The sequence below is a fragment of the Rattus norvegicus genome, chromosome 1 (genome assembly GCF_036323735.1).
Source record: "Rattus norvegicus strain BN/NHsdMcwi chromosome 1, GRCr8, whole genome shotgun sequence".
NCBI classification, from domain to species: Eukaryota; Metazoa; Chordata; class Mammalia; order Rodentia; family Muridae; genus Rattus; species Rattus norvegicus.
This window is the reverse complement of record NC_086019.1, coordinates 123,565,500-123,588,757: the sequence shown is the minus strand read 5'-3', so window position 1 is coordinate 123,588,757 and position 23,258 is coordinate 123,565,500. Positions and strand designations below refer to the sequence as shown.

General features: G+C 36.7%; 1 protein-coding gene across 4 annotated transcripts in view; it reads left to right on the top strand.

The window, feature by feature from the left end:
• Window positions 1–22,226, top strand: part of LOC120099830 (uncharacterized) — a 78,052-nt gene extending 55,826 nt beyond the window's left edge. For 3 of the 4 annotated variants that reach the window (XM_063280956.1, XM_063280958.1, XM_063280957.1), the window contains exons 2-4: window positions 14,411–14,926; window positions 15,200–15,240; window positions 19,686–22,226. In XM_063280956.1, the coding sequence (XP_063137026.1) occupies window positions 14,411–14,881 (471 nt within the window). In that variant the 3' untranslated portion in view covers window positions 14,882–14,926; window positions 15,200–15,240; window positions 19,686–22,226. The remainder of the gene's footprint in view (window positions 1–14,410; window positions 14,927–15,199; window positions 15,241–19,685) is intronic. The other variant, XM_063280959.1, reaches the window with a different exon arrangement.
• The last annotated feature ends 1,032 nt before the right edge of the window (window positions 22,227–23,258 follow it).

The window sequence follows — 23,258 nt, the reverse complement described above, 5'->3', positions numbered from 1 at the left end:
TGGAAATCACCATGGAACGTGTAATTACTGGCATTCCTAGGATACATAATCTCACAGCAATGGCCTCATATCTTAGCTTTTACAATCTTTCTTGTCCCTCTTCCACAATGACCCATGAGATTTAGATACAGGAGATGTTTTTTTTCCAACCATTTGCCGACTGTGTTCTACAGTCTGTTTAGATTGTTAGTATTTTTCTGCATTTATTTCTTAGATGACTGTGGACTTTTTTAAGCATTTTCAGATAAGATATGTAACTTTAATTAAAGAGTATGTTTATCTACACAATCAAGTTCATTTTTATATGTATTTTTAGGAAGAGACTTGATATTATCCTACTTTGTTAATCTATTTTTACTAATTTTTACTTTTCTAAATAGAGTCACTTTTTTCTCCCTGTTTGCTCCATCAGATCACTGGAAACCTTATATACTTCATGAATTGCAAAAACATGGTAATGCATATATTTTTCTTTTACTACACCAAGCCAGCCACAAACCCACTATTGCTAGAAGCAAGATTCATAGAAGACCAAGCCTTGTCAGAGTGACTACATGCATTTAATGAGCAATTTAAGAAAAAAGAGTCAGAATTTTTTTCTTGTATACTTGCCCTAAGAGGCTATCCATATTTCATTATATGTGGGTGAGATACTCCAGGGATATCAGTATGAGAGAGCTGATGCCCCCACTTGTCTGCCAGGGGGTAGTGAGGGTGTGTATGTGTGATGCTCCTCCACAGTACTCTCCTCCAACCCTGGTTGTAGGGAAAGCTGGCCCAGGCCATAAGAGTGGGAGGTCTGTCCCTGTTCCTTGTTGCTTGTAGCACTCAGGAGAGCCTGCCCTGAACCTCACATATCCCACTTGTTTGCCATTGGGGTTGCAGGGGTGATGGGCTCTTTCTCATGGCCACCTGAGTTAGTCAGGAGAGATTACCTTCAGGTCAGGAAAGCAGGTGAACTGGTTCTCTTCCTCATTGCAGCAATTCTGAATAGTCCTTCTAGTTCATCTAGGCAGAACAGTACATCTCAGACGGTTTTAAAGATAGAAAACATATGAACTTTAGATGGTATAGACATAATAATTTTTTAAAGAGCAATTAATTTTAAAGAAGACCATAGATTTGTCCAAAAATATGAAACTCACATGTAAGTATTGAACAAAATATTTTAAGAATATTAATGGCACCTGAGTTTAAAAAATAAGAAAGTGTACTTTTCTACAGACCCATTTGCAGCCATAAAAATGTACATAAACACATGGAATTGCTCAGACTATGCCTATGTGTTAAACATTTCTTTTAGAAGGTGAAATCCTCTTAAATTATTTGTTTACCAATATGTCACTGAGATATACTGTTTGGTAATTTGATGTAATTCTGAAGCACTGTTGAAATTCAAAATTATTTTTGAAAGGTAACCAGATCTATAATGATACCTTAACAAAAGAAATACATCCTCAAGTATCTGACTCAATTTATCATCATCATCATCACCATCATCATCACCACCATCATCATCATCATCATCATCATCATCATCATCATCACCATCATCATCACCATCATCACCACCATCATCATCACCATCATCATCATCATCATCATCATCATCATCAGTTACATTTTTTTTCCAGTTCAGGCATCATTCCCCTCCAGGTCTGCCCTCTGACTATTCCTCATCTCACCTCTCCCACTTTCTCCAAGAGGATGTACCCATTCTCCATCCCACATCAGGCTAGACCTCTGCAATCCTGTTGGATTCAAGTCTCTCAAGGGTTACATGCTTCTTACATAACTGAAGCCAGTCTAGGCAGCTCTCTGCTGTATATTTGTTGGGGGCTTCATATCAGCTAGTGCATACTGTCTGCTTGGTGGGTCAGTGTCTCAGAGAATCCCTGGTTGCATTATAGTTCACACTGCTGGTCTTCCTATGGAGTTGCCGTCCTTCTCAGTTACTTCCTGCTTTTCCCTAATTCAGCCACATGGGTCACCAACTTCTGTCCATTGACTATGTGTAAATATCTGCATCTCCTTCTTTCAGATGCTTGCTGGGCCCCTTGGAGGGCAGCCATGCTAGACTGCTGTCTCTAAGCACACCATAGTATCAGTAATATTGTCGGGTTTGAGCCTCCCCTTGAACTGGTTCCAAATTACAACATGTCTCTGAACCTCCTTTCCCTCAGCATCTTCTTCATTTTTGTCACTGCAGTTCTTTTAGACAGGAACAATTCTGGGTCAGATTTTTTGACTATTGAATGACATTCTAGAGAATATCCCACCTCCTACCTCCCGAGGTTGCCTACTTCCATTCTTTCTGCTGGCCCTCAGGACTTCGCTACTGTTCCTCCTCCCCAATACTTAGTCATGTTACCCTCCCTCCTTCTGTCCACCATGATTGCTTGTTCTCCCTCCCAAATGAGATTAAGGCATCCTTACTAGGGCCCTTCTGCTTGTTACATTCTTGAGTCTATGGATTATATCCTGGGTATTCTATAATTTTTAGAGTTAATATAAACTTAGTGAGAACATGCCATGCAAGTCTTTTGGAGTCTGAGTTACCTCATTCAGGATGATATTTTCTTGTTCCATCCATTTACCTGCAAAAAGCATGGTGTCCTTGTCCTTAATAGTTGAGTAGTATTCCGTTGTGTAAGTGAACCACGTGTTCTGTATCCATTCTTCCCTTGAGGGACAATTTGGTTGATTCCAGATTCTGACTCTCACAAATAAGGCAGCTATGAACATAGAACATGTGGCCCTGAGGCATGGTAGGGCTTCTTTTGTGCATATGCCCAAGAGTGGTATAGCTGGGTCTTTAGGTACATCTATGAGCAATTTTCTAAGGAACCTCCCAATTGACTTCAAAAGTTGTTGAACCAGTTTGCAGTCCCATGAGCAATGGTGGACAGTTTATCTTTCTCCACAACTTTGCCAACATGTCCAGTCACCTGAGGATTTGGACTTAATCATTCTGAATGGAGTAAAGTGGAATGTCAGGGTCCTTTTGATCTGTATTTCCCTGATCAATAAGGGCTTTGAATATTTCGTTAGGTGATTCTCAGCCATTCAAAATTCCTGTTGTGAGTTTTCAGTATAGTTCTATACCCCATTTTTGTGGTGTTTGGTTTGTGTGAGTTTTTTGGTTATTAGCTTCTTGAGTCCTTTATATATCTTTGATATTTGCTGTCTATCAGATGTGGAATTACTGAAGTTTTTTCCCAATGTGCAGGTTGCTGAATCGTTCTATTGACTGTGTCCTTTGCCTACAGAAGCTTTCCAGTTTTATTAAGTCCCATTTATCAATTCGTGGTCTTAGAGGCTGAGACATTTCCATTCTGCTGCCCTCCATGCCAATGTGTTCTAGGCTCTTTTCCACTTTCTCTTTTATAGGATTTAGTGTATCTGGTTTTATGCTGAGGTCCTTCATCCACTGGGACTTGAACTTTGTGTAATATGATAAATATAGTTCTAATTTATCTTTTTACACACAGATTTACAATTAGACAAGCATCATTTATTTAAGATGCTTTCTCTTCCTGTTGCATATTTTTAGCTTCATTGTGAAAGATCATGTGTCCTTAAGTGTAGGGCTTTATTTTGGGGTCTTCATTTCTGTTCCACTAATCGACCTGACTGTCTCTACACCAATGCCATGCAGTTTTTATCAGCTTTGTTGTGTATTACCTCTTGAGTTCTGGATGGTTATTCCCCAAGACTTTTATTTTTTAAGAATTATTTTCACTATCCTGCTTTTTTTTGTTTGTTTTTCCATATGAAATTCAGAAATGCTCTCTCCATGCCTGTGAGGAATTGTGTTGGAAATTTAATGGGAATTTCATTGAATCAGTAGATTGTTTTTGGTAGGATGGCCATTTTTACTAAGTTAGCACTATCAATCCATGAGCATGGGAGATCTCTCAATTTTCTGAAGTCTTAATTTCCTTCTTGAGTGACATAAAGTTCTTGTCATACTGATCATTCACTTGTTTAAACAGAGTGTGCATCCTTGTCTTGTTCCTGATTTTACTAGGATTGCCTCAAGTATTTCTCTATTTACTTTGTTATTGGCTATGTGTTTTTTTCATTGTGTAGAGATGTGGGACTTTAAATACTTATCACCCCAATACTTTTTTTTCTTTCTTTATTTATTTTTTTATTAACTTGAGTATTTCTTATATATATTTCGAGTGTTATTCCCTTTCCCAGTTTCCGGGCAAATATTCCCCTCCCCCCTCCCCATTCTTATCAGTGTTCCCCTCCCCACCCTCCCCCCATTGTCCCCCTCCCCCCAACAGTCTAGTTCACTGGGGGTTCAGTCTTAGCAGGACCCAGGGCTTCCCCTTCCACTGGTGCTCTTACTAGGATATTCATTGCTACCTATGAGGTCAGAGTCCAGGGTCAGTCCATGTATAGTCTTTAGGTAGTGGCTTAGTCCCTGGAAGCTCTGGTTGCTTGGCATTGTTGTACATATAACTAAATGGAGAGAAACTTGAAGCAATCCCACTAAAATCAGGGACTAGACAAGGCTGCCCACTCTCTCCCTACTTATTCAATATAGTTCTTGAAGTTCTAGCCAGAGCACTCCAATACTTTTAATATGAAGGAGCATTGTAGTTTTCAAATACTTTTTAATTATCCATTGAGAAGATTGTTTGATTCTTTTCTCTCAGTTTGCATATATAATAAATTATATTAATTCATTTTCATACATAGTACCAATCTTTCATACATGGGATGAACATTACTTGAATCAGTAGAATGATGGTTCTCATGTGTTTCTCAATTTGATTTGCAAGATTTTTTTCTTTACTGGATGTTTATTTACATTTCAAATATTATTCCCTTTCCTGGTTTCCTATTCATAAGCTGCCTACCCCCCCTTTCTATAAAAATGTTTGCCTACACATCTCCCATCCCCTTACCCCTCCAACAATCTTTTACTTTGGGGCAGAGCCAAGGCCTTCTCTTTCCATTGGTGGCCAACAAGGCCTTCCTCTCCTACATATGCAGTCAGAGCCATGGGGGTCAGTCTTTGGGTAGTGATTTAGTCCCTGGAGGCTCAAGTTGTTTGTCCTTGAGGTTCTTATTGGGTTGCAAGCCCTTTATGCTATTTCAACCCTTTCTCTAATTCTTCCAAAGTGGGTTCCACTCTAAGTTCAGTGATTTGCTGCATTCGCCTCTGTATTTAACATGTTTTGGCTGTGTCTCTCAGGAGAGATCTATATCGAGTTCCTGTCAGCATGCAATTCTTAGCTTCATCAATCTTATCTATTTTTGGTGGATATATATATATATATATATATATATATATATATATATATATATATGTGTGTGTGTGTGTGTGTGTGTGTGTGTGTGTGTGTGTGTGTGTGTGTGCCCCACATGTGGGCTAGGGTCTAAATTCCATCAGTCTCTGGTCTAAACTTTGCCTCCATATCCTCTCCTATGGATACTTTTTTCTCCCTTTTAAGAAGGAGTGAAGCATCTGCATTTTGGTCATCCTTCTTCTTGACTTTCACGTGGCCGAGAAATTCGAGCTTTTGGGCTAATATCCACTTACCAGTGAGTGCATACCATGTGTGTTTTTCTGTGATTGGATTGCCTAAGTCAGGATGATATTTTCTAGTTCAATTCATTTGCCTATAAATTTTATGAAGTCATTGTTTTTGATTCCTGAGTAGTACTTCATTGTGTAGATATAACACATTTCCTGTATCTGTTCCTCTGTTGAAAAAAATTGCATTCTTTCCAGCTTCTGGCTATTATATGTAAGGCTAGTATGAACATAACAGAGCATGTGTCTTTGTTGTACTTTAGAGCACCTTATGGGTATATGTCCAGGAGAGATATAGCTGCCTTCTCAGGTAGTACTATGTCCAATTTTCTGTATAATCTCCAGACTGATTTCCAGAGTGGTTTTCCAGTTTGCAATCCCACCAAGAATGGAGGAGTATTGCTTTTTCTCCACATTCTTGCCAGCATCTCCTGTCAGCTGTGTTTTTTATCTAAACCATTCTGATTTTTGTGAGGGGTTATTTTGATTGGAATTTCTCTGATGACTGAGGATGTTGAACATTTCTTTAGAGGCTTCTCGACCATTTGATATTCCTCAGCTGAAAATTCTTTGTTCAGCTCTGTCTCAATTTTTAATATGGTTATTTGGTTCTCTGGTGTTTAACTTCTGGAGTTCTTTGTATATTTTGTAAAGATATTTGTGAATATCTTTTGCCAATCTTTTGGTTGCTGTTTTGTCCTAATGACACTGTCTTTTGCCTTACAGAAGATTTGCAGTTTTATGAGGTCCCATTTGTCAATTCTTGGTCATAGAGCACAAGCCATTGGTGTTTTGTTTAGGAAATTTTCCCCAGTGCCCATGTGTTCAAGACTCTTCCCCACCTTTTCTTCTATTAGTTTGAGTGTATCTGGTTTGCTGTGGTGGTCCTTGATCAACTTCAACTAAGTTTTGTACAGTGCAAAAAGAATGGATGGATTTGCATTCTTCTACATGCTGAACTCCAGTTGAAGCATCACCATTTGTTGAAAATGCTATCTTTTTTCCTTTTCTTGGTTTTATTTCCTTTGTCAAATATCAAGTGACCATAGGTATATGAGTTAATTTCTTCAGTTTGGTTTGCAAGAATTTTTTGACCATTTTTACATCAATATTCATAAATGAAATTGGGCTGATGTTCTCTTTGTATTGGTTCCTCCTGTGGTTTAGGTATGAGAATAATTTTGGCTTCATAGAATGAATTAAGTATAATTCCTTCTGCTTCTTTTTCTGGATAACATACCACCCCTACTTAAGTTAAACTAGTGTGTATAGTTACATTTTTGTGTTACATCTTATTTTTCAATAGAAATTGAAGATGAAGTTTCCATAGAACACGGTAAGATAAAACATAGTTTACAAAATTTCTCTCAGTTAACAAAATAATATTTTAGACATCTATTGTTTAAAGCTATCGAAGTAATTAGCAATTTTAATACTATCACTAATGATTGTGGGTAGAATACAAAGCAAATTATTGCAAAAGACCTTTACAATGTCTGTGTTTCTGCATTCCTAACTATGTCTAAGTGATCCAGCCAGACACCCATCTTCTTGAACAGTTCCCAAGCTGAAATCAGATTCATTTTTGTAAATTTGACAAATATCCTATGTACTCATGTACATTTAAGAGACTGTATCAACTTCTAGATAAATACAGTAAGACCCCATGTGTTCATACTCTTCTTTTCTAAATGTACTATAAGAGAGAAGTCTTTAAATAATGCTGAACACAGTAATAAATGATATATTTATCTCTTCTTTATTACACTCTTTTCTGTGATTCTGCAACCTTCACTTCAATAGATATATTTGTAGCTATAGCAACCAATACCCATCTTTACTAGCTTGTTCAGTAAATATAGTTTCCTGAGATGTATGCAACATTCTTCCTCTAATACTTCAAAATATTGCAATACATTTATTGTTATTTCTGTTTGTTGAGTTCTCACTGATATACATTAGCTGAACACATTAGTTTGCACTACAATATTATCCTATGTATTGATCCACATGTAACAGAATTTGAAGAGAATAAAATTACAAAAATCATCCAAGAACACCAGATTATATTTAATAAATTGAATTGGAGAAGATTTTGTGCTTCCAGATAGAACTTAGGCAAAGTGTAAAACTGCATGAACACACGTCAGGTGAAGCCGAAGTAACTATCATTAACACAGTGTTATTTAAGAGACACTGATCAGTCAGAAGATATTTCTTGCTAAAGAAGCACAAGAATATCTGTTGGGTAAATGTCCTTCATTGGAAATATAGAATAGGTGCCTAGTACATCAGAGAGACGATTGATTTTCCACTACTCTCACGCCTTGTTTGACCTCATAGAAAGAAATGGGCAGGCAGAAAGGGAAGTGAGAATAAACTATAAGGCCTACTCTTTGGCAAAGAGCAGTAACAACTTAATCTTGATTCTCAAACTCCTATTGAAAATAAGAAGCTGTGAAGCTCTTAATGACAACAGAATTATAATAAGTAAAATTGCTAGTGTTACATTTTTATGATCACAGAGAGCATCAGATATCACGGGTGATATTGTGTGTTTTATTGGATATTTTCTTTATCTACATTTCAAATTTTATCCAATTCAGTTTTTCCCTCCAGACACCCTCTATCCCATCTCGATAATCCCTACATCCATGAGGGTATTCCTACTTACTCACCAACTCCCTTCCACCTCCCTGTCCTTACATTCCCCAAACTGGTACATTGAGTCTTCACAGAACTAAGGATCTCTCCTCCCATTGATGTCCAACAAAGCCACCCTTTGCTACATATGCAGCTGGTGATATGGGTCCCTCCATGTGTACTCTCTGGTTGGTGGTTTAGTCCCTGGGAGCTCTGTGGTATCCGCTTGGTTGATATTGTTGTTCTTCCTATGTGATTACAAACACCCTCAGCTACCTCAGTGTAGCTCAAATCTCTCAGAGCATCTTAGATGGGCAGTCAGAATTGTTCCTACATTAGCAATTCTTCACCGTGGGTGCCTCAAGAAAATGTAATGAGTAGATTCTCACTCCACAGCAGTAACTCATTTCCAAAGTGACTCATTCTCTTTTCAGATGATGAAGCACTGCAATACTGAGACAGTGATGATGCTTCAGAGGAAGGAACATATTTCCTGCACAGAAAGCAGAAGTGGCTGACTCATAGCAGGAGTTGGGGAAATCCAGAATGTTACTTCTTTTGATCAGTTTTATTTGCTTTCCCTGGTACAGGTTTCTGAAGGAATAAACATTCTTTGTTCTCTGGAGAAGTTTAGTGTCACGATTTAGCTATTGAAAATCCCTGGCTATGAAACCTTTAATGCAGAAATATTTATTGTTTCTGGTTGCCTTAGTTTTCAGGATTGTGTACAATAAAATAGAGAATGGTTTACAAAGCAATCTGGAGCAAGATCTCAGTCAAAAGAATGAAAAGAATAACCTGCAGTAATTTTGTTCAACATTTTTATGATGCTAATCCATTTGTGTCTCCTCCTTGTGTGATTCAGCAGATTAATGAAAAGTTAAAGTGTAAGGCAGTGAAAATATAATTTACCCTGAGCAATGGCTCCAATTAACAATAGAGAAAAGGAACCTGTGTTAACTGTAGCCCGATTGTGTACCTGAATACATGGTCTAGATCCTGGCTGGCACTAATAAAGGACATATTTCTGCCCGTGCCTTTTTAATTATAACTCCTGTCTGCCAAGTAAAGTTTGCTGCTCACTTGTGCCACATTCCCAAAATACAATGATGACATCCATAAGTTATGCATTTATACAAGATATTAAGGTATACTTTAGTATACTACAGAAAGGGTGTTTCAATTTAGAAAAGGAAGTGTTAAAGCTGCAGCAACTGGGCACTCTGTGGAGTTCAGTGGACTCAGGACACATCCCCCCCTATCTATTTGCCCCAAGGAATTTCATTTCTGGGCTGCACCTTCTGATGGGGAAGATCACCAGCTTACATGGTACTCTAAAGATAGCACAGTCTGAAAGATTTTGTTGAGTTCTGCTACACACATAGCAACTGATCCAAAAGTCTTAAAAAACTCTCTGAAGTTCTGCTGCACATAGGGCAACAGACTTCATTGAAGGTCTCCCAGGGGAATAGGCATACAGGGCAACAACAGGATAGCTACTTTGAAGACCCAACAATCTGAAAGTCTTCCAGTAGTTCTGAAGCAGCCAGAGCAACAGATCATCAACTTGTCTGCCCCATTCAAGACCCAACTGTCTGAATCTTACAGAAAAGACACTGAATTAAGTGCAACATGTCAATGTTGTACTTGCCTCCTGAATACCACACAAAATGAAGGCCACACAGAAGGTCTGATACAAGCAGTTTCAGAGACCTCACAGCAAATCTCTTGCAGCTGAGCTACACAGAAGGCAGACTCCTGACAGAGACACCCAGACCAGCTAACACCAGGGATAAGCAGATGGCCACAGGCAAACACAAGACCACAAAGCAACAGAGAATATACTTTGGCATCATGAGAATCCAGTTCTGCCCCCACAACATGGGGGCAACACACCTGAAAATCTGGAAGATGCCCTAAATTCTATCTAATGAAGATAATAGAATCCTTTAAGGAGGTTATAAATAACTCATTCACCAAAATACAGGAAAAAAGCAAGTAAACAAGTAAACACTTTTAAAGAGAACACAAATAAATCTATTAAAGAAATATAGGACTATCTCAAAACCTGGATATTGTGACTGAATATAATACATAAAAACAAATCAATAGAATTTTAATGTAAAACCTGCATACTCTTACATTGTGTTATAAAGAACGTTAGGAGACTGGAATCTTCAAACGAATCTTTTAGTCAAAGGAAATAAACAGCTTGATTAAGATAAGGAATAGTACAAAAGCTTGTCAGGGACATGCATAAAATACTACAGAAAACCACACTCTAACAGCATTCATGTTATATATGTATAGAATATCTCATATTGTTTAGGTTTGTATTTTACTAATAATGAAAGCATATAAATATTTATGTTTCATCCATGGTGTTACACATACTTTGGTGAAATGTCTATTCCTACAGTTAGCATGTCAGGTAATCCATTTGTCTGGTATCTTGACTATCGTATTGTACACACTTTGAACAATGTATGATCATCGGTTGCAGTACAAAATGCATGTTACTTCATTGAATGAGAAGCTTTTCTCCATCACATGAATTCTCATTTTGCGTTATTGTTTATGAAAGTATTATTTCCCTTTTGTTGCTATGGTGTTGTTAATATTTATGAGGAGAAGATTTTGGTATTTATGAATAGGAGAAGAAGTTTATCAATTCAGGTATATTTGTGGAAAAAGACAGGTGCAAGCTGTGCACAAGTGTGAGCATCGGTCTGGAGGTTACAGATCCATATAAGTTTTCTTACAATATTGTTCTCTATATTAATTTTCTGGGACTGAATTTCTGAATGATTTTTAGTTAATGTTTCTTATACTTGCAATGTACTAACCCACAAGGGTTAGTTTCTTAAATTTTTCCCATGGTTAAAATGTAGTCTTGCTCTAGACAGACAGATTACTTTCCCCCAGCAGCACCTTTGTTTTTCTTACATTTTATTTATATAGCTATGGAAACATTCATTTCTGTCCTTTTTAGCCATCTGATGTTTTATTACCAAAATTGTTTATAGAATTATATAAAATTATTATTTTATTGTGTAAGATGCCTGCATCTTCACCTGATGTATCACGGACCCAAAAGAAAACCAGCAAAGATGACCAGTATTCTGATTCCAAGGAACTCAGAGAAGGGTGTAGCCTCAGATGATCACCAGTCAGGCACTACATAGACCCATGTGGTCATACCACACCTGAGATGACCCTTGATTTATTTGACTCTGCAGACAAGTTGTAGCACTCCCATGACCACTTTTTAGATGACCCCAGAAACAGATTTTATGGCCATGAAACTTACCTTGGCAGTACAGTAGAGTCTCTCTGATGGTATGGATGCAGATGAGCCAGACTTGAGAGCATGAGAACAGAGAGATGATTGTTCCCTCTGCTCCTTACATTCAGTATCATTGAATAAACTACTTCAGAAGGGTAGGCAGGAGGACCAGCTTATATACGTCCCAAGCCCAGATCCAGGGATATCAGTTGGCCTACTTCATCAATGAACAAGTGTAACATGTGACTAACCTAAGTCCACAGATCCAAAATTGCAGGATTTACATGACTCTCTTCAGCAACAGGATATCTGAGAAGAGGACTGGTGGGGTTTCTCTATTTATAGTGTAGCATAATACAGAGGCCTTGAACCAGATGAATGGCCTATTTCAATAAATATTTTCAAGCAAAGAGGAGTGGAAAACACTGAGGGATACACTGTGACACACACCAGTTTTCATAATGAGTGCTTTCAATTGGGGAGGGGGGTTGGCAGCAAGATTGCAAATGAAGAGGATGGGTACAAGGGAACAGGGAAATGAGTGAGATTGTATGGTGCAAAATTCAAAAAGAAGCAGCAGTTTCAAGATTGTTTCATATGTATTTTCACATTAAATTAGTTGTATCATTTCTCACATGGTTTCATTTAATAGCCAGTGAACTCTTCCTTAAAGGTCTGGGATAGAAACTGAATAACAACCACATTGATTTGTAAGATGATCTTATCCTGCTAATACTTAAAATTTCACATTATTTTCTCGATGATCCACATCTAAGTTCTCCACAGAAAGATAGTGATTCATTGTCTTATCCATTTGAAAGTAAAGCAACATGATACATTTAATACATACAGCCAAGATTTTACACTATGACAGTGTAATTAATTTGTTCTCAGCTTCAGAACCATCCTGTAAAAATGATTATACCAGTGGAATTTAAAAAAAACTTATTTACATATTTACATAGCAAATTCTTCTGTCTATACTCCACTCTTTTTCCCTGTAATTCATTTAGACAGTAGCAATTCTGTGTTAACAATTTTTCTTTTGTTGGATATTTTCTTTATTAACAGTTAAATGTTATCCCCTTTCCTGGCAACACCCTATCCCATCCCCCACCTACTTCTTCAATGAGGGTGTTCCCTCTCACACTTCTTCCCTCCTATCTACCCTGGCAGTCCCCTAAAGTGGGGTAACAAGCCTTCACAGAACCAAGGGACTGTCCCCACATTGTTGCCCAACAAGGACATCTTCTGCTACATATGCATCTGGAGCCATCACTTGCACTCCATGTGTACTTTTTTGTTAGTGGTTTCATCCCTGACAGCTCTGGGGGCTCTGGTGGGTTGATATTTTTGTTCTTCCTATGGGGTTGGAAATCCACTCAGGAGCTTCAGTCCTTTCTCAGACTCCTCCATTGCGGACGTTGTTCTCAGTCCATTGGTTGGTTACAACCATCCACCTCTGAAATGGGTGGGGTATTAGAAATTTTCCTGTTTGACATGGTATTGCCATTCCACATGTCTTTTTTTTAATATGGACAACATATTAAGTATTAGTTTCCCCTCTTGGGTATATGTCCAGGAGAGTTAGAGCTGGGTCTTCAGGTTGTACTATGTCAACATTTCTGAGGAACCGCAAGATTGATATTCAGAGTGGTTGTACCAGCTTGCCTTTCCACCAAAAATGGAGGAGTGTTCCTCTTTCTTCACATCCATGCCAGCATCTGCTGTCACCTGAGTTTTTGATCTTAATCATTCTGTTTGGTGTGAGGTAGAATGTCAGGGCTGTTTTGATTTGCACTTCCCTGATGACTAAAGATGGTGAACATTTCTTTAGGTGCTTCTCAGCCATTCAGCATTTCTCAGTTGAGAATGCTTCCTTTAACTCAGGACCCCATGACCAACTATGTTCATAACAGCCTTATTTATAATAGCTAAAGCCTGGAAAAACCCAGATGTTCTTCAACAGCAGAATGGATACAGAAAATGTGATACATTTACACAACAGACTACTACTCAGTTATTAAAAACAATGACTTTTTGAAATTATTAGGGAAATATATAGAATTAGAAAATATCATCCTGAGTGAGAAAAAACAGTCATAAAATAACTCACATCTTATGCACTCAAGGAGGAGTGGATATTAGCCCAAAAGCAAAGAATACACAAGATATAATTTACAGACCACATGAAGCTCAAGGACAAGGAAGACCAAAGTGTTTATGTGTCAGTCCTTTTTAGAAGAGGGAATAAAATACTCCAGGGAGGAAATACAGAAAGTGTGGAGCAAAGACTGAATGAAATACCTGAGAGGCTCTGCCAGAGTCTGACAAATTCAGAGGTGGATTCTCACAGCCAACCACTGGACTGAGCACAGGGTTGCCAATGGATGAGTTAGAGAAAGGGCTGAAGGAGCTGAAGGGGTTTGAAACCATAGGAAAAGTAACAATAACAAATAACCAGAAATCTCAGAATTCCAAGGGACTAAACCACCAACAGAAGAGTACATATGGAGGGACCCTTGGCTCCAGCTGCATATGTAGCAAATGATGGCCTTGTTGGACATCAATGGGAAAAGAGGCCCTTGATCCTGTGAAGGCTCAATGCCTCAGTGTAGGGGAATGCCAAGGAAGGAGGCAGAATTGGTTACCAGTCGATTACCTTTTGAATTTTGTTTTTCTTGAAATTATTGTTGCATTTTTGAAAAGAAAAATATATTGTTTTCTAGTAAACACACCATGAAGTCAAACCTATAAACTAACATAAGGGACCTACATTGAGATATTACCATCTGACTTCCTAGTAAAGTATTTCACATATCTCCTTTTGGAATCCTGAACAGAGAAACATGATGGTTGTATGGTTGAATACTTGGGGTTTTAAGATCCGGTATTTCTATTAACTATATCTCCCATTTTGAATATAGCAGCAGCAGCAACAGCAGCAGCAGCAGCAGCAGCAGCAGCAGCAGCAGCAGCAGCAGCAACAGCAGCAGCAGCAGCAGCAGCAGCAGCTACAGCAGCAGCAGGAGCCCCGGCAGCGGCACCGGCAGCGGCAGGGGCAACGGCAGCAGCAGCGGCAGCGGCTCCGCCAGCAGCAGCAGCAGCAGCAGCAGCAGCAGCAGCAGCAGCAGCAGCAGCAGCAGCAGCTACAGCAGCAGCAACAACAACAGCAGTGCCAGCAGCAGCAGCAGCTATGCCAGCAGCTACAGCAGCAGTGCATGGAGCAGCAGCAGCAGCAGTGCCTGGAGCAGCAGCAGCAGCAGCAGCAGCAGCAGCAGCAGCAGCGGAGGAGGAGGAAAAGAAACAGAAGGAGCAGAAGGAGCGGGAAGAGCAAGAGGACCAGGAGGACCAGAAGAACAAGGAACACCAGGAGGAGGAGGAGGAGAAATGAGTGATTGTGTCTACGGATACAGGCAGAGTGTGCTGGGGTAGTAATGTCGGTAAATATAGTACTGAAACATGAAATTCTAATAAAATAAGTGAAAATTATCTCAAAACCTTCTAAGGTTTTCAAACACCATATACAGTATATATAGTAAATCTACATTCTTTGATCTATTGTTCATTTGAAAATCATTTCAATTATTTTCTTCTCCCCTTAGTAGTATGGTTCTTAGAGTCATACAGTCTATGTTAAGACTGTTTAGATTTGTGCTTTCATATGACTTAATATGTTGATGTGTTTTTTATTTTCTATTTATATCCTTGCATAGCTTCTTTGGAGAAATGTGTACTGAAAGATTTACTCATGTAGGTAAGACATTTTTTTTTACCTTTATGGAAGGTTTGCCTTTCTTATACCTAATGTGGTACATTTTAAAAATTTGTATGCTTTTAAATTGTGTTATTTTATTGTTTCAGATGTTTTCACATAGTAATAGTGGATTCATAATAATTTATTAGTGTTAAATTGTTCTTTGTTTTCCTTGGCTATCTTATTTTTAGTAGTTATTGCATTGACTATAATTACTCCCTGGATATATAATGTATGACAGAGAGAGAGGGAGAGGGAGAGGGAGAGGGAGATGGAGATGGAGAGGGAGGAGGGAGGAAGGAAAAGGAGGAAGGAGAATGGAGAGGGAGAGGGAGAGGGAGAGGGAGAGGGAGAGGGAGAGGGAGAGGGAGAGGGAGAGGGAGAGGGAGAGGGAGAGGGAGAGGGAGAATATGAACAAAATTGAGGCAGCATAGAAAAATTGTGGAGACACAAAGGTGATAAATGTACCACATCTCCTTTGGGAAATATGAAGGCTAACTACTCCTGTGTTTATGATTTCCTCCCCATTCCCTCCCTTTCGTAATTAAATATTGTCAAACAAAATTTAGCTTTTTATTTGGCCCATACTTACTTTTGTGGTATATAATTCATATTTCAAATTTATTTAACTGTGTTAATTTGAATATATATTCAATCACTGCTTCTATGGCTACATATAGTACCAATTACTGTTTTACTTAAGGCAGTAAAGACAAATTTACATGATATTTAGCTAATTGAAATTTATACTAAGTTCAGGTTAATTTTTTAAAGGAACCATTTTGAATTAATTATTTCACTCTCTGAATGGAACAACCAATTTACATTTGCTATTCATGTAAATAAACACTATATATGTGTATCCATATTTACACGTTGATATTTACATATATATATAGAATCATCTTTAGTTAATATGTATGCAAAATTTATTAATATAGGTAAGATTTTTTCATTCACAATAGGTTTACATTTCATATAAATGGGGTGGGAGTTTCTTCATATTTACATATATGAAGAAATATATATATATATATATATATATATTCTTTATACTATTCCTCATACACAGTCATCATTTGTACAAGAGCTGTTATTGTTGCTATTTTGTTTTTTTAATAACTTATTTTATTTGACTTATATATGTGCTGAAAACTGGAGATGTGACTTAGTTTATAATATGCATGCATTTAAGTAGAAGGACTTTAGTTTGGGTCCTATCAATCTCAATATATATATATGAAAATATCAACAGAACATTTTATATCTGTAATACCAGCATGGGCTAGCAGTCTATTAAATTTACTAATCTAAGTTTATAGTGATCTGACTTTAATGATTCACTTAATGATAGACCCTCTCTTAAAAGATATGGGAAAATTAAAAGATAAAGACATAATATTGATCATCTTCTACTACAAAGCTGTGTTCAAACCTTACACACATGAATAAGTACATGCACATTTATTTCTATACATATGATATGCATTTAGACTTTTTTTAAAAGAAAAGTTCTACTGTGTTGCCTAATAAGTACCACTCCATATGTCTTTTGAGCTGGCTTCAAATTCACAGAGAGCCACATAATTTTAACCCTCTCCGCACTAGGACTTAAAAGATACAGACCACTACCCTTGGCTTAATTGCAGGTTTTAGATGATTAAATTTTATTCCAATGAAGTATATTTAAGCATATAACAATAGAGTATATCCTAATTCATATATATCATATTTCAAATAAAAAAGTATATATCAAGCTCTCAATTTAATTGTGATTTCAGAATGTTCTTTAAAAGTTAGCCATCATGGATTTCTTTTTAAATTTTAAATTGTTTGGCTATTGAACCCAGTATAAGTTATTTCTGCTTTAGAGGAGTATAGTCCTAACCTCTAAATAGTTTTTGGAATTTGGGGCTTAGTTACAATACTAAGATTCCAGTAAATTAATCATAACTTTTATGTGTATGTGGTATGTTTAACAGTTAAAAACTGTTTTGTGGTCATTTTTAAAATATTGGAGTTAGTTCTGTGAATAATTTCTTATTCATACAGGGATTTCATAATGAAAGCATTTAACGTGAATGTCTATTATGCCAAAAATAGTCATCTGAAGGGCCAAACTACTTCAAAGACTCATGTAAAGTATCAATTCAACTTAGTGCTATTAGTATTTAAGACTTGTTTTATATCATAGAATTATAAACCAGTCTCTGGCACATGAATAAAGTTAGGATAAGATATTAAACTAATTTTCTATTTTAACAGAAGAGGGATTTACACAGGTTATCAATACAAGCACCAGTTGATCAATACATTACATACTCTTCTATTACTCCATGTCAAATAATACAACTCTAGTCATAGATACAGATATTAGAAAAATAATCTGAAAAAAGCTTATACTCTTAACAATTTTTCATAAAAATGAAAGCAAATTGAATAAGAAATATTTGAATGTGAAAGTTTAGTTAATAGATAGGATATGGTTACCTATATACCATGTCAATGGGTAATATTTTATTTTCAATTTTATAGTATTTGTTCATAAACTCTATGAAAACACTTCATTAACTAGTTAATTTTCATATGGATTATGACATTTCACTGTTTTTTCAGGTATTATATGAACTGTGCATTATTCTTTTTTAAATTTTTATGTTATTATTAATTTTACATCCTGATGACAGCATCATACCTACTTTGTTCTTACACTCAGCCTTAGAAATCCCTTTCACATGCCATCCATACATTTTGTTTTGAGAATCAGAGTCCCCTTTGGCTAACACCCTATCCAGAGGATTCTAGTCCCATAGGTCTAGGAATATCTTAATCCCCTGAAGCAGAATTAGGCTGTCCAGTTACGGGGCACAGAATTAATGGCAGGGAACAAAGACCAACACAACCCCAACTCCTATTATTAGGGGACTAACATAAAGACCACCTTCTCACTTGCTACAAATGCATAAGGAGTCTTGGTCTGTCCAGGGCCTGCAGGATCCCTGGTTGGCTTTTTGATTCCCCATGGTCCCATTTTACGTAACACTGTAGGCCTTCATTTGGGTGTCCTTGACCCCTCTGTCTTGTTCAATTTCTATCACCCACTCTTCTGCAAGACTCCCTGCATGTTCTACCTGATATTTGATTACGGGTTTTTGGTGTTGGTCTCTATCAGCTGGTACATGGAGACTGTCAAGAAAGAGTTATGCGAGTTTCCTGTCTGTAATCATAGGAGAATATCATTAACAATGTCAGGATATTTCTTTCAGATGAGATTGGTCCCAAGTTCAGGCAGTTTTCAGGTTGCTATTCCCTCATTCTCTTCTTCAACTTCATCCTAGCACACTAAGTGGGCAAAAAGTTTTGTGTTGGAGGTGTTGTGGTTGAATTGATCCCACTCTCCCACTTCTAGAAGTCCTGCCTTGCAACAGATGCTTGCAAATCCAGTCTCTCTAATCCCCTCCTGTAGAAATCTCAGCTACTGTCACCTGCCTATACTTCCTGCATCCTCGGCCATCCCATGCCTCCAGCTAGTTACCAGAGATACCCCTCCACCTGTTTTTGCTCTCATTCTCAGCCCTCTCTCACCTTCCATCATCCTAAATCTGATTACCATCCCTCTTCCCATGAACGTATCTTCTTTTACCCTGTTCTGTCTTTCCATCCACATTTCATGACTATCTAGTTATAATTGCGATTTTTGAATCTTGCCTTAGGGCTTCCATATTACCTAGTTTATTTGGTTCTGTGGATTGTACCATATTTGTACTGCATATTATGGCTAATGTTCACTCATAAATGGATACATACCTTATAGCATTCTGGCTCTGGGATAACCAAATTGGGCTGTTATTTTTCCATTTCTATCCATTTCCCTTAGAAATTCATGATATCTTTGTTTTAATAGCTGAATACTACTCCTTTGAATAGATGTACTTCATTTTCTTCATCTATTCTTCAGTGCAGGGACATCTACGTTATTTCCAATTTCTATAAACATAATGCAAAGTGTTCCTGTGGTATATTGTGTCATTTTAGGGTATAATAGCAGGACTGGTATAGCTCTGTCTTAGGTAGAACTATTTATAGTTTCCTGAGAAGACTACCTAATTAATTTCCAAAGTGGTGGTAAAAGTGTGTACTCCCACCAAAAGTAGAAGAATGTTCTCCTTACTCTACATCCTTACCACCATGTGCTATCACATGTGTTTTTGATCTTAGACTTTTTGATATGTATAAGATTGAATTTTAGTATCATTTTCATTTGCACATACCTGATGGACATTTCTTTATTTTGTACACTATTCTTTGCAAAAGCTCTCAGCACTTATTGTACATTTGATAATAGAATATTTATCTACATATACTTTTGTCTGTAGTTTAAAATATGTGTATATTGCATTTACCAGAGTGTTGTTCTTAATGTATATTATATATGTCTGATACAGAGTCTCACTGTGCTGTCATCTGAGAATTCAAGCTCATTACTGAAACCATGCTTCCTCTCAGCATCACGAGAAGATCACAACAGATGCAGATCACCACACTTAGCTAGTGGTATTGTAAAATTTCTTCATTACTGATTTCATTTTTGCTTGCTTGTGTATAAATTTGAATTGAAATTTAATATTTTCTCATTTACTACAGGTTTGCTTAAATCAACTTTAGATCGATCCATATTTTTATTACTTGCCATATTTTCTTAATTACAACAATATATTTAAACACTTAAACATATTTTGTAATATTATATTTTTCATTATTTAAATTAATATTTCAATTCTAGTATTTGATTCTATTTTACCTCTCCCCCCAGGTTCCTCAGATGCACTCTCACTTTCCTCCTAACTTTAAGCTCTTTGGCAAAAATGATAGAGAAATCCAACAAAAATTAATAATCAGGAAAATAAAACCATATTCAAAACAATAAAAAACCAACAAAGAACAATAAACAAAAATAAAATAAACACCAAACAGTAATAATATAAAATCTCACTCAAAAACTTAAATTATTATTTGAATTATTTGTTGATCAACTACTGCTGAACCTGAGGCCTAGCCTAGTGGATTTAACTAGTTTCACTCCTTCTGGAAAACTAAATTATATAACTCTAGGCGGATATATGTGAGTATTTATTTGTTAACCTTTAGTATAATGCCTATTTTCACTTATTTATCTATTTATTTATTCATCCATTCATTTGTTCATTTTTAAAATATAAACAGGAAATATAATAAAACAGCAACTATATAATATTAATATACTAATCAGCACTGGTACTGAGATCCTACCTGCCTCAGTATAATTGTATTCTAATGTTAATTGGTCTTTAAAGCCTGCTTGTCGAAGAGGACCTGCAAGTGGCTGCTATAAACATGCCCCAGTTAATTGTATAGCAGCTATTGTGCGGTTTATGTCATATTAAATATAAAGGCTGTGTGTTTTTCATCAGGAGGATAAACTATTAAAGCAGGTAGTCACCAATAAGACATTGATTTAAAAATTAGTACTGCAACTATAATAATAACATTAGGCAAAAAAAAGTCAACACAAAAACATGAGCCTATGATAAGGAACTCTAATCAGAGACCCACTTATTTGTACACTCATAGATTCTATTAAATCCCTTAATTGGAAGTCATAGAGTATGTGAGAAGGACCTATTGCATTACGAAAAACCATGGAATGTAGCACTGTAAGTTCTATGTGGATACTGACTTGACATCATCACCTTTTTAATGAAATTTCTAGATACTATCATTAATAATGGGGCTTTGTTCTCAGTTTGGAGAGAGAACCCTGTAGTCTTGGCAGCAACTTGGTTTGCTTGGAAATTTCTGCTCTATTAATAACAGTGCTTTTGACCCATAACTCAATTAAATCTAAACCAATTCCAGTGCTGGAAGCTTTGTTTGGTGCCAAGTTATGGGTAGTTGATACCTATTATTTGGTGATACCTCTCTCTCTCTCTTCTCTCTCTCTCTCTCTCTCTCTCTCTCTCTCTCTATCTATCTATCTATCTATCTCTGCTGTCTCTGTCTCTCTCTGTCACTCTCTCTGTCTCTCTCTGTCTCTCTCTGACTCTCTCTGTCTCTCTCTCTGTCTCCCTGTCTCTCTCTGTCTCTCTCTCTCTATCTCTCTGTCTCTCTCTGTCTCTCTCTCTCTCACACACACACACATACACACACATGTGTGTATGTGTGTGTGTATGTATATAAATACCTGTACATATATACCTTATTTAGCTGTTCTTCCTGTATTCCTTCCCACAATCCACTGTGCTCATCCTAACTGTTTCTCCTTGTATTCTCTTCTATTAGCCTCTTCTCTTTTCCTATTCCCCATTTGATTCCCTCCCCATTCTCAATCCATTAGATTTGTCTAGTCGCTTACTTATGTCAGAATATGCTTACAAAACTTGTACATTATCCAACATTTAAGAAAAAACCTAGTATTTACAATACATAATGACTACCCTGAACACAGCATCTGGGACAATGTCTGATGGAAGTGGTTACAATGTGTATTAGATGATCTTTAAAATGGCAGATGTGCTGTGGTGTTTATTATCTGTATATATTAGGTTTTCATTTATGTATGGAATTTCATTTTTGTAACTATTATTTGAATTAATTTTTAAATCATGAACGTGGCTAGGGATTTTCAAATATTTTTATTTTCTTTTACTGAATATTGAAATGATCCTGTAGTCCTTTGTCATTACTTGTATTAATGTAGTAGTAGTTTATGTGCGCTCTTAATATATGTTATGGTATTGCTAGATATTTAGGTCACATTTACAATATAACAGTTTTAAAAGTTTTCTATTTGTTTGATGGTTTGGACTGTATTTGTGAGTATATAACTCATTTGTATTATTATTTGATTATATATTTTAATTACCGTCTTTCCACTTTTCCAACTACTCACAGATCTCCTGTCTCCCTACCAATAAAATTGCATCCACCCTTGGTTGTGTACAAATAAACTATCTCTGTGTCTTTCTAATGCTCCCCCCAAATAAAAACAAAACAACAAAAATGACCAAATTCAACAAACAAAACCTACAAAAATAAAATAAATCAAATACCCACAAAAGAAGAATGAAAGAAAAATGGATCTGTTTTTGGTGTTCCTTTCCTTGGGATTTGCCCTGACATGAGGTTGATATAACCAGTAGCACTCCTTTGAAACAAAAAAGCATTTTGCCTTTGTTCACAGCAGGTATCAATTTCAAATTTGTCTTTGTTGAGGATGGAACTTTGTGTCTACTCCTTCTTAGCACTAGTATTTATCACTGTTTTGAACCTGTGCCTGCCCTGTGTGTTGCTATAGTCTCTTGGCTTCTCGTATCCATTGATGGGGTAAGTTTAGATACATAAATCTCAATGAGGACCTAGTACTCAGACATTTGTGGATATAGGTGTACTCATATCCATGTACTACCAGATGTCTTAGATAAACAGTTGTAATGAAAGAGTGTGAAAGTACATGAAGTTAAATGGAATAGTGATACTAGTATTGTAGGGGACAGATATTTAATGATAGGGAGCTTGATATATTTTTCAAGCACAAACTATTTAAATGATAATGTGTCAACCATTTTATCAAAATAGAGTGTTACTAATAAGTAATAATATAAGTTGTCCCAAGGATGCACACATGTGTGCAGCATAAAACTTCATACAATAATAAAGAATTGTTGAGAATGTGATATACATATACATATATATATATATATATATATATATATGCAATTTCTTTTATTTTTCATGACTTTTATTGTCAAAATACTCTACTGGCCCTTATGGTGACACGGGGGGGGGGGCGGGTTGTGCAAGTGTTGGAATAGTTGCCTATATAGGAAACCAGTGTTTTATGCTGAAATTTTCTGTGAACCTAATATGTCTTTAAAAATCAGTAGTTTACTTGATGGGATAGACATGGTGTGCCAAACTGTAGTTGAAAAATGGTAGGTATGATCTTAATACATTTTATTAGTGTATGAAATATGGGGTCC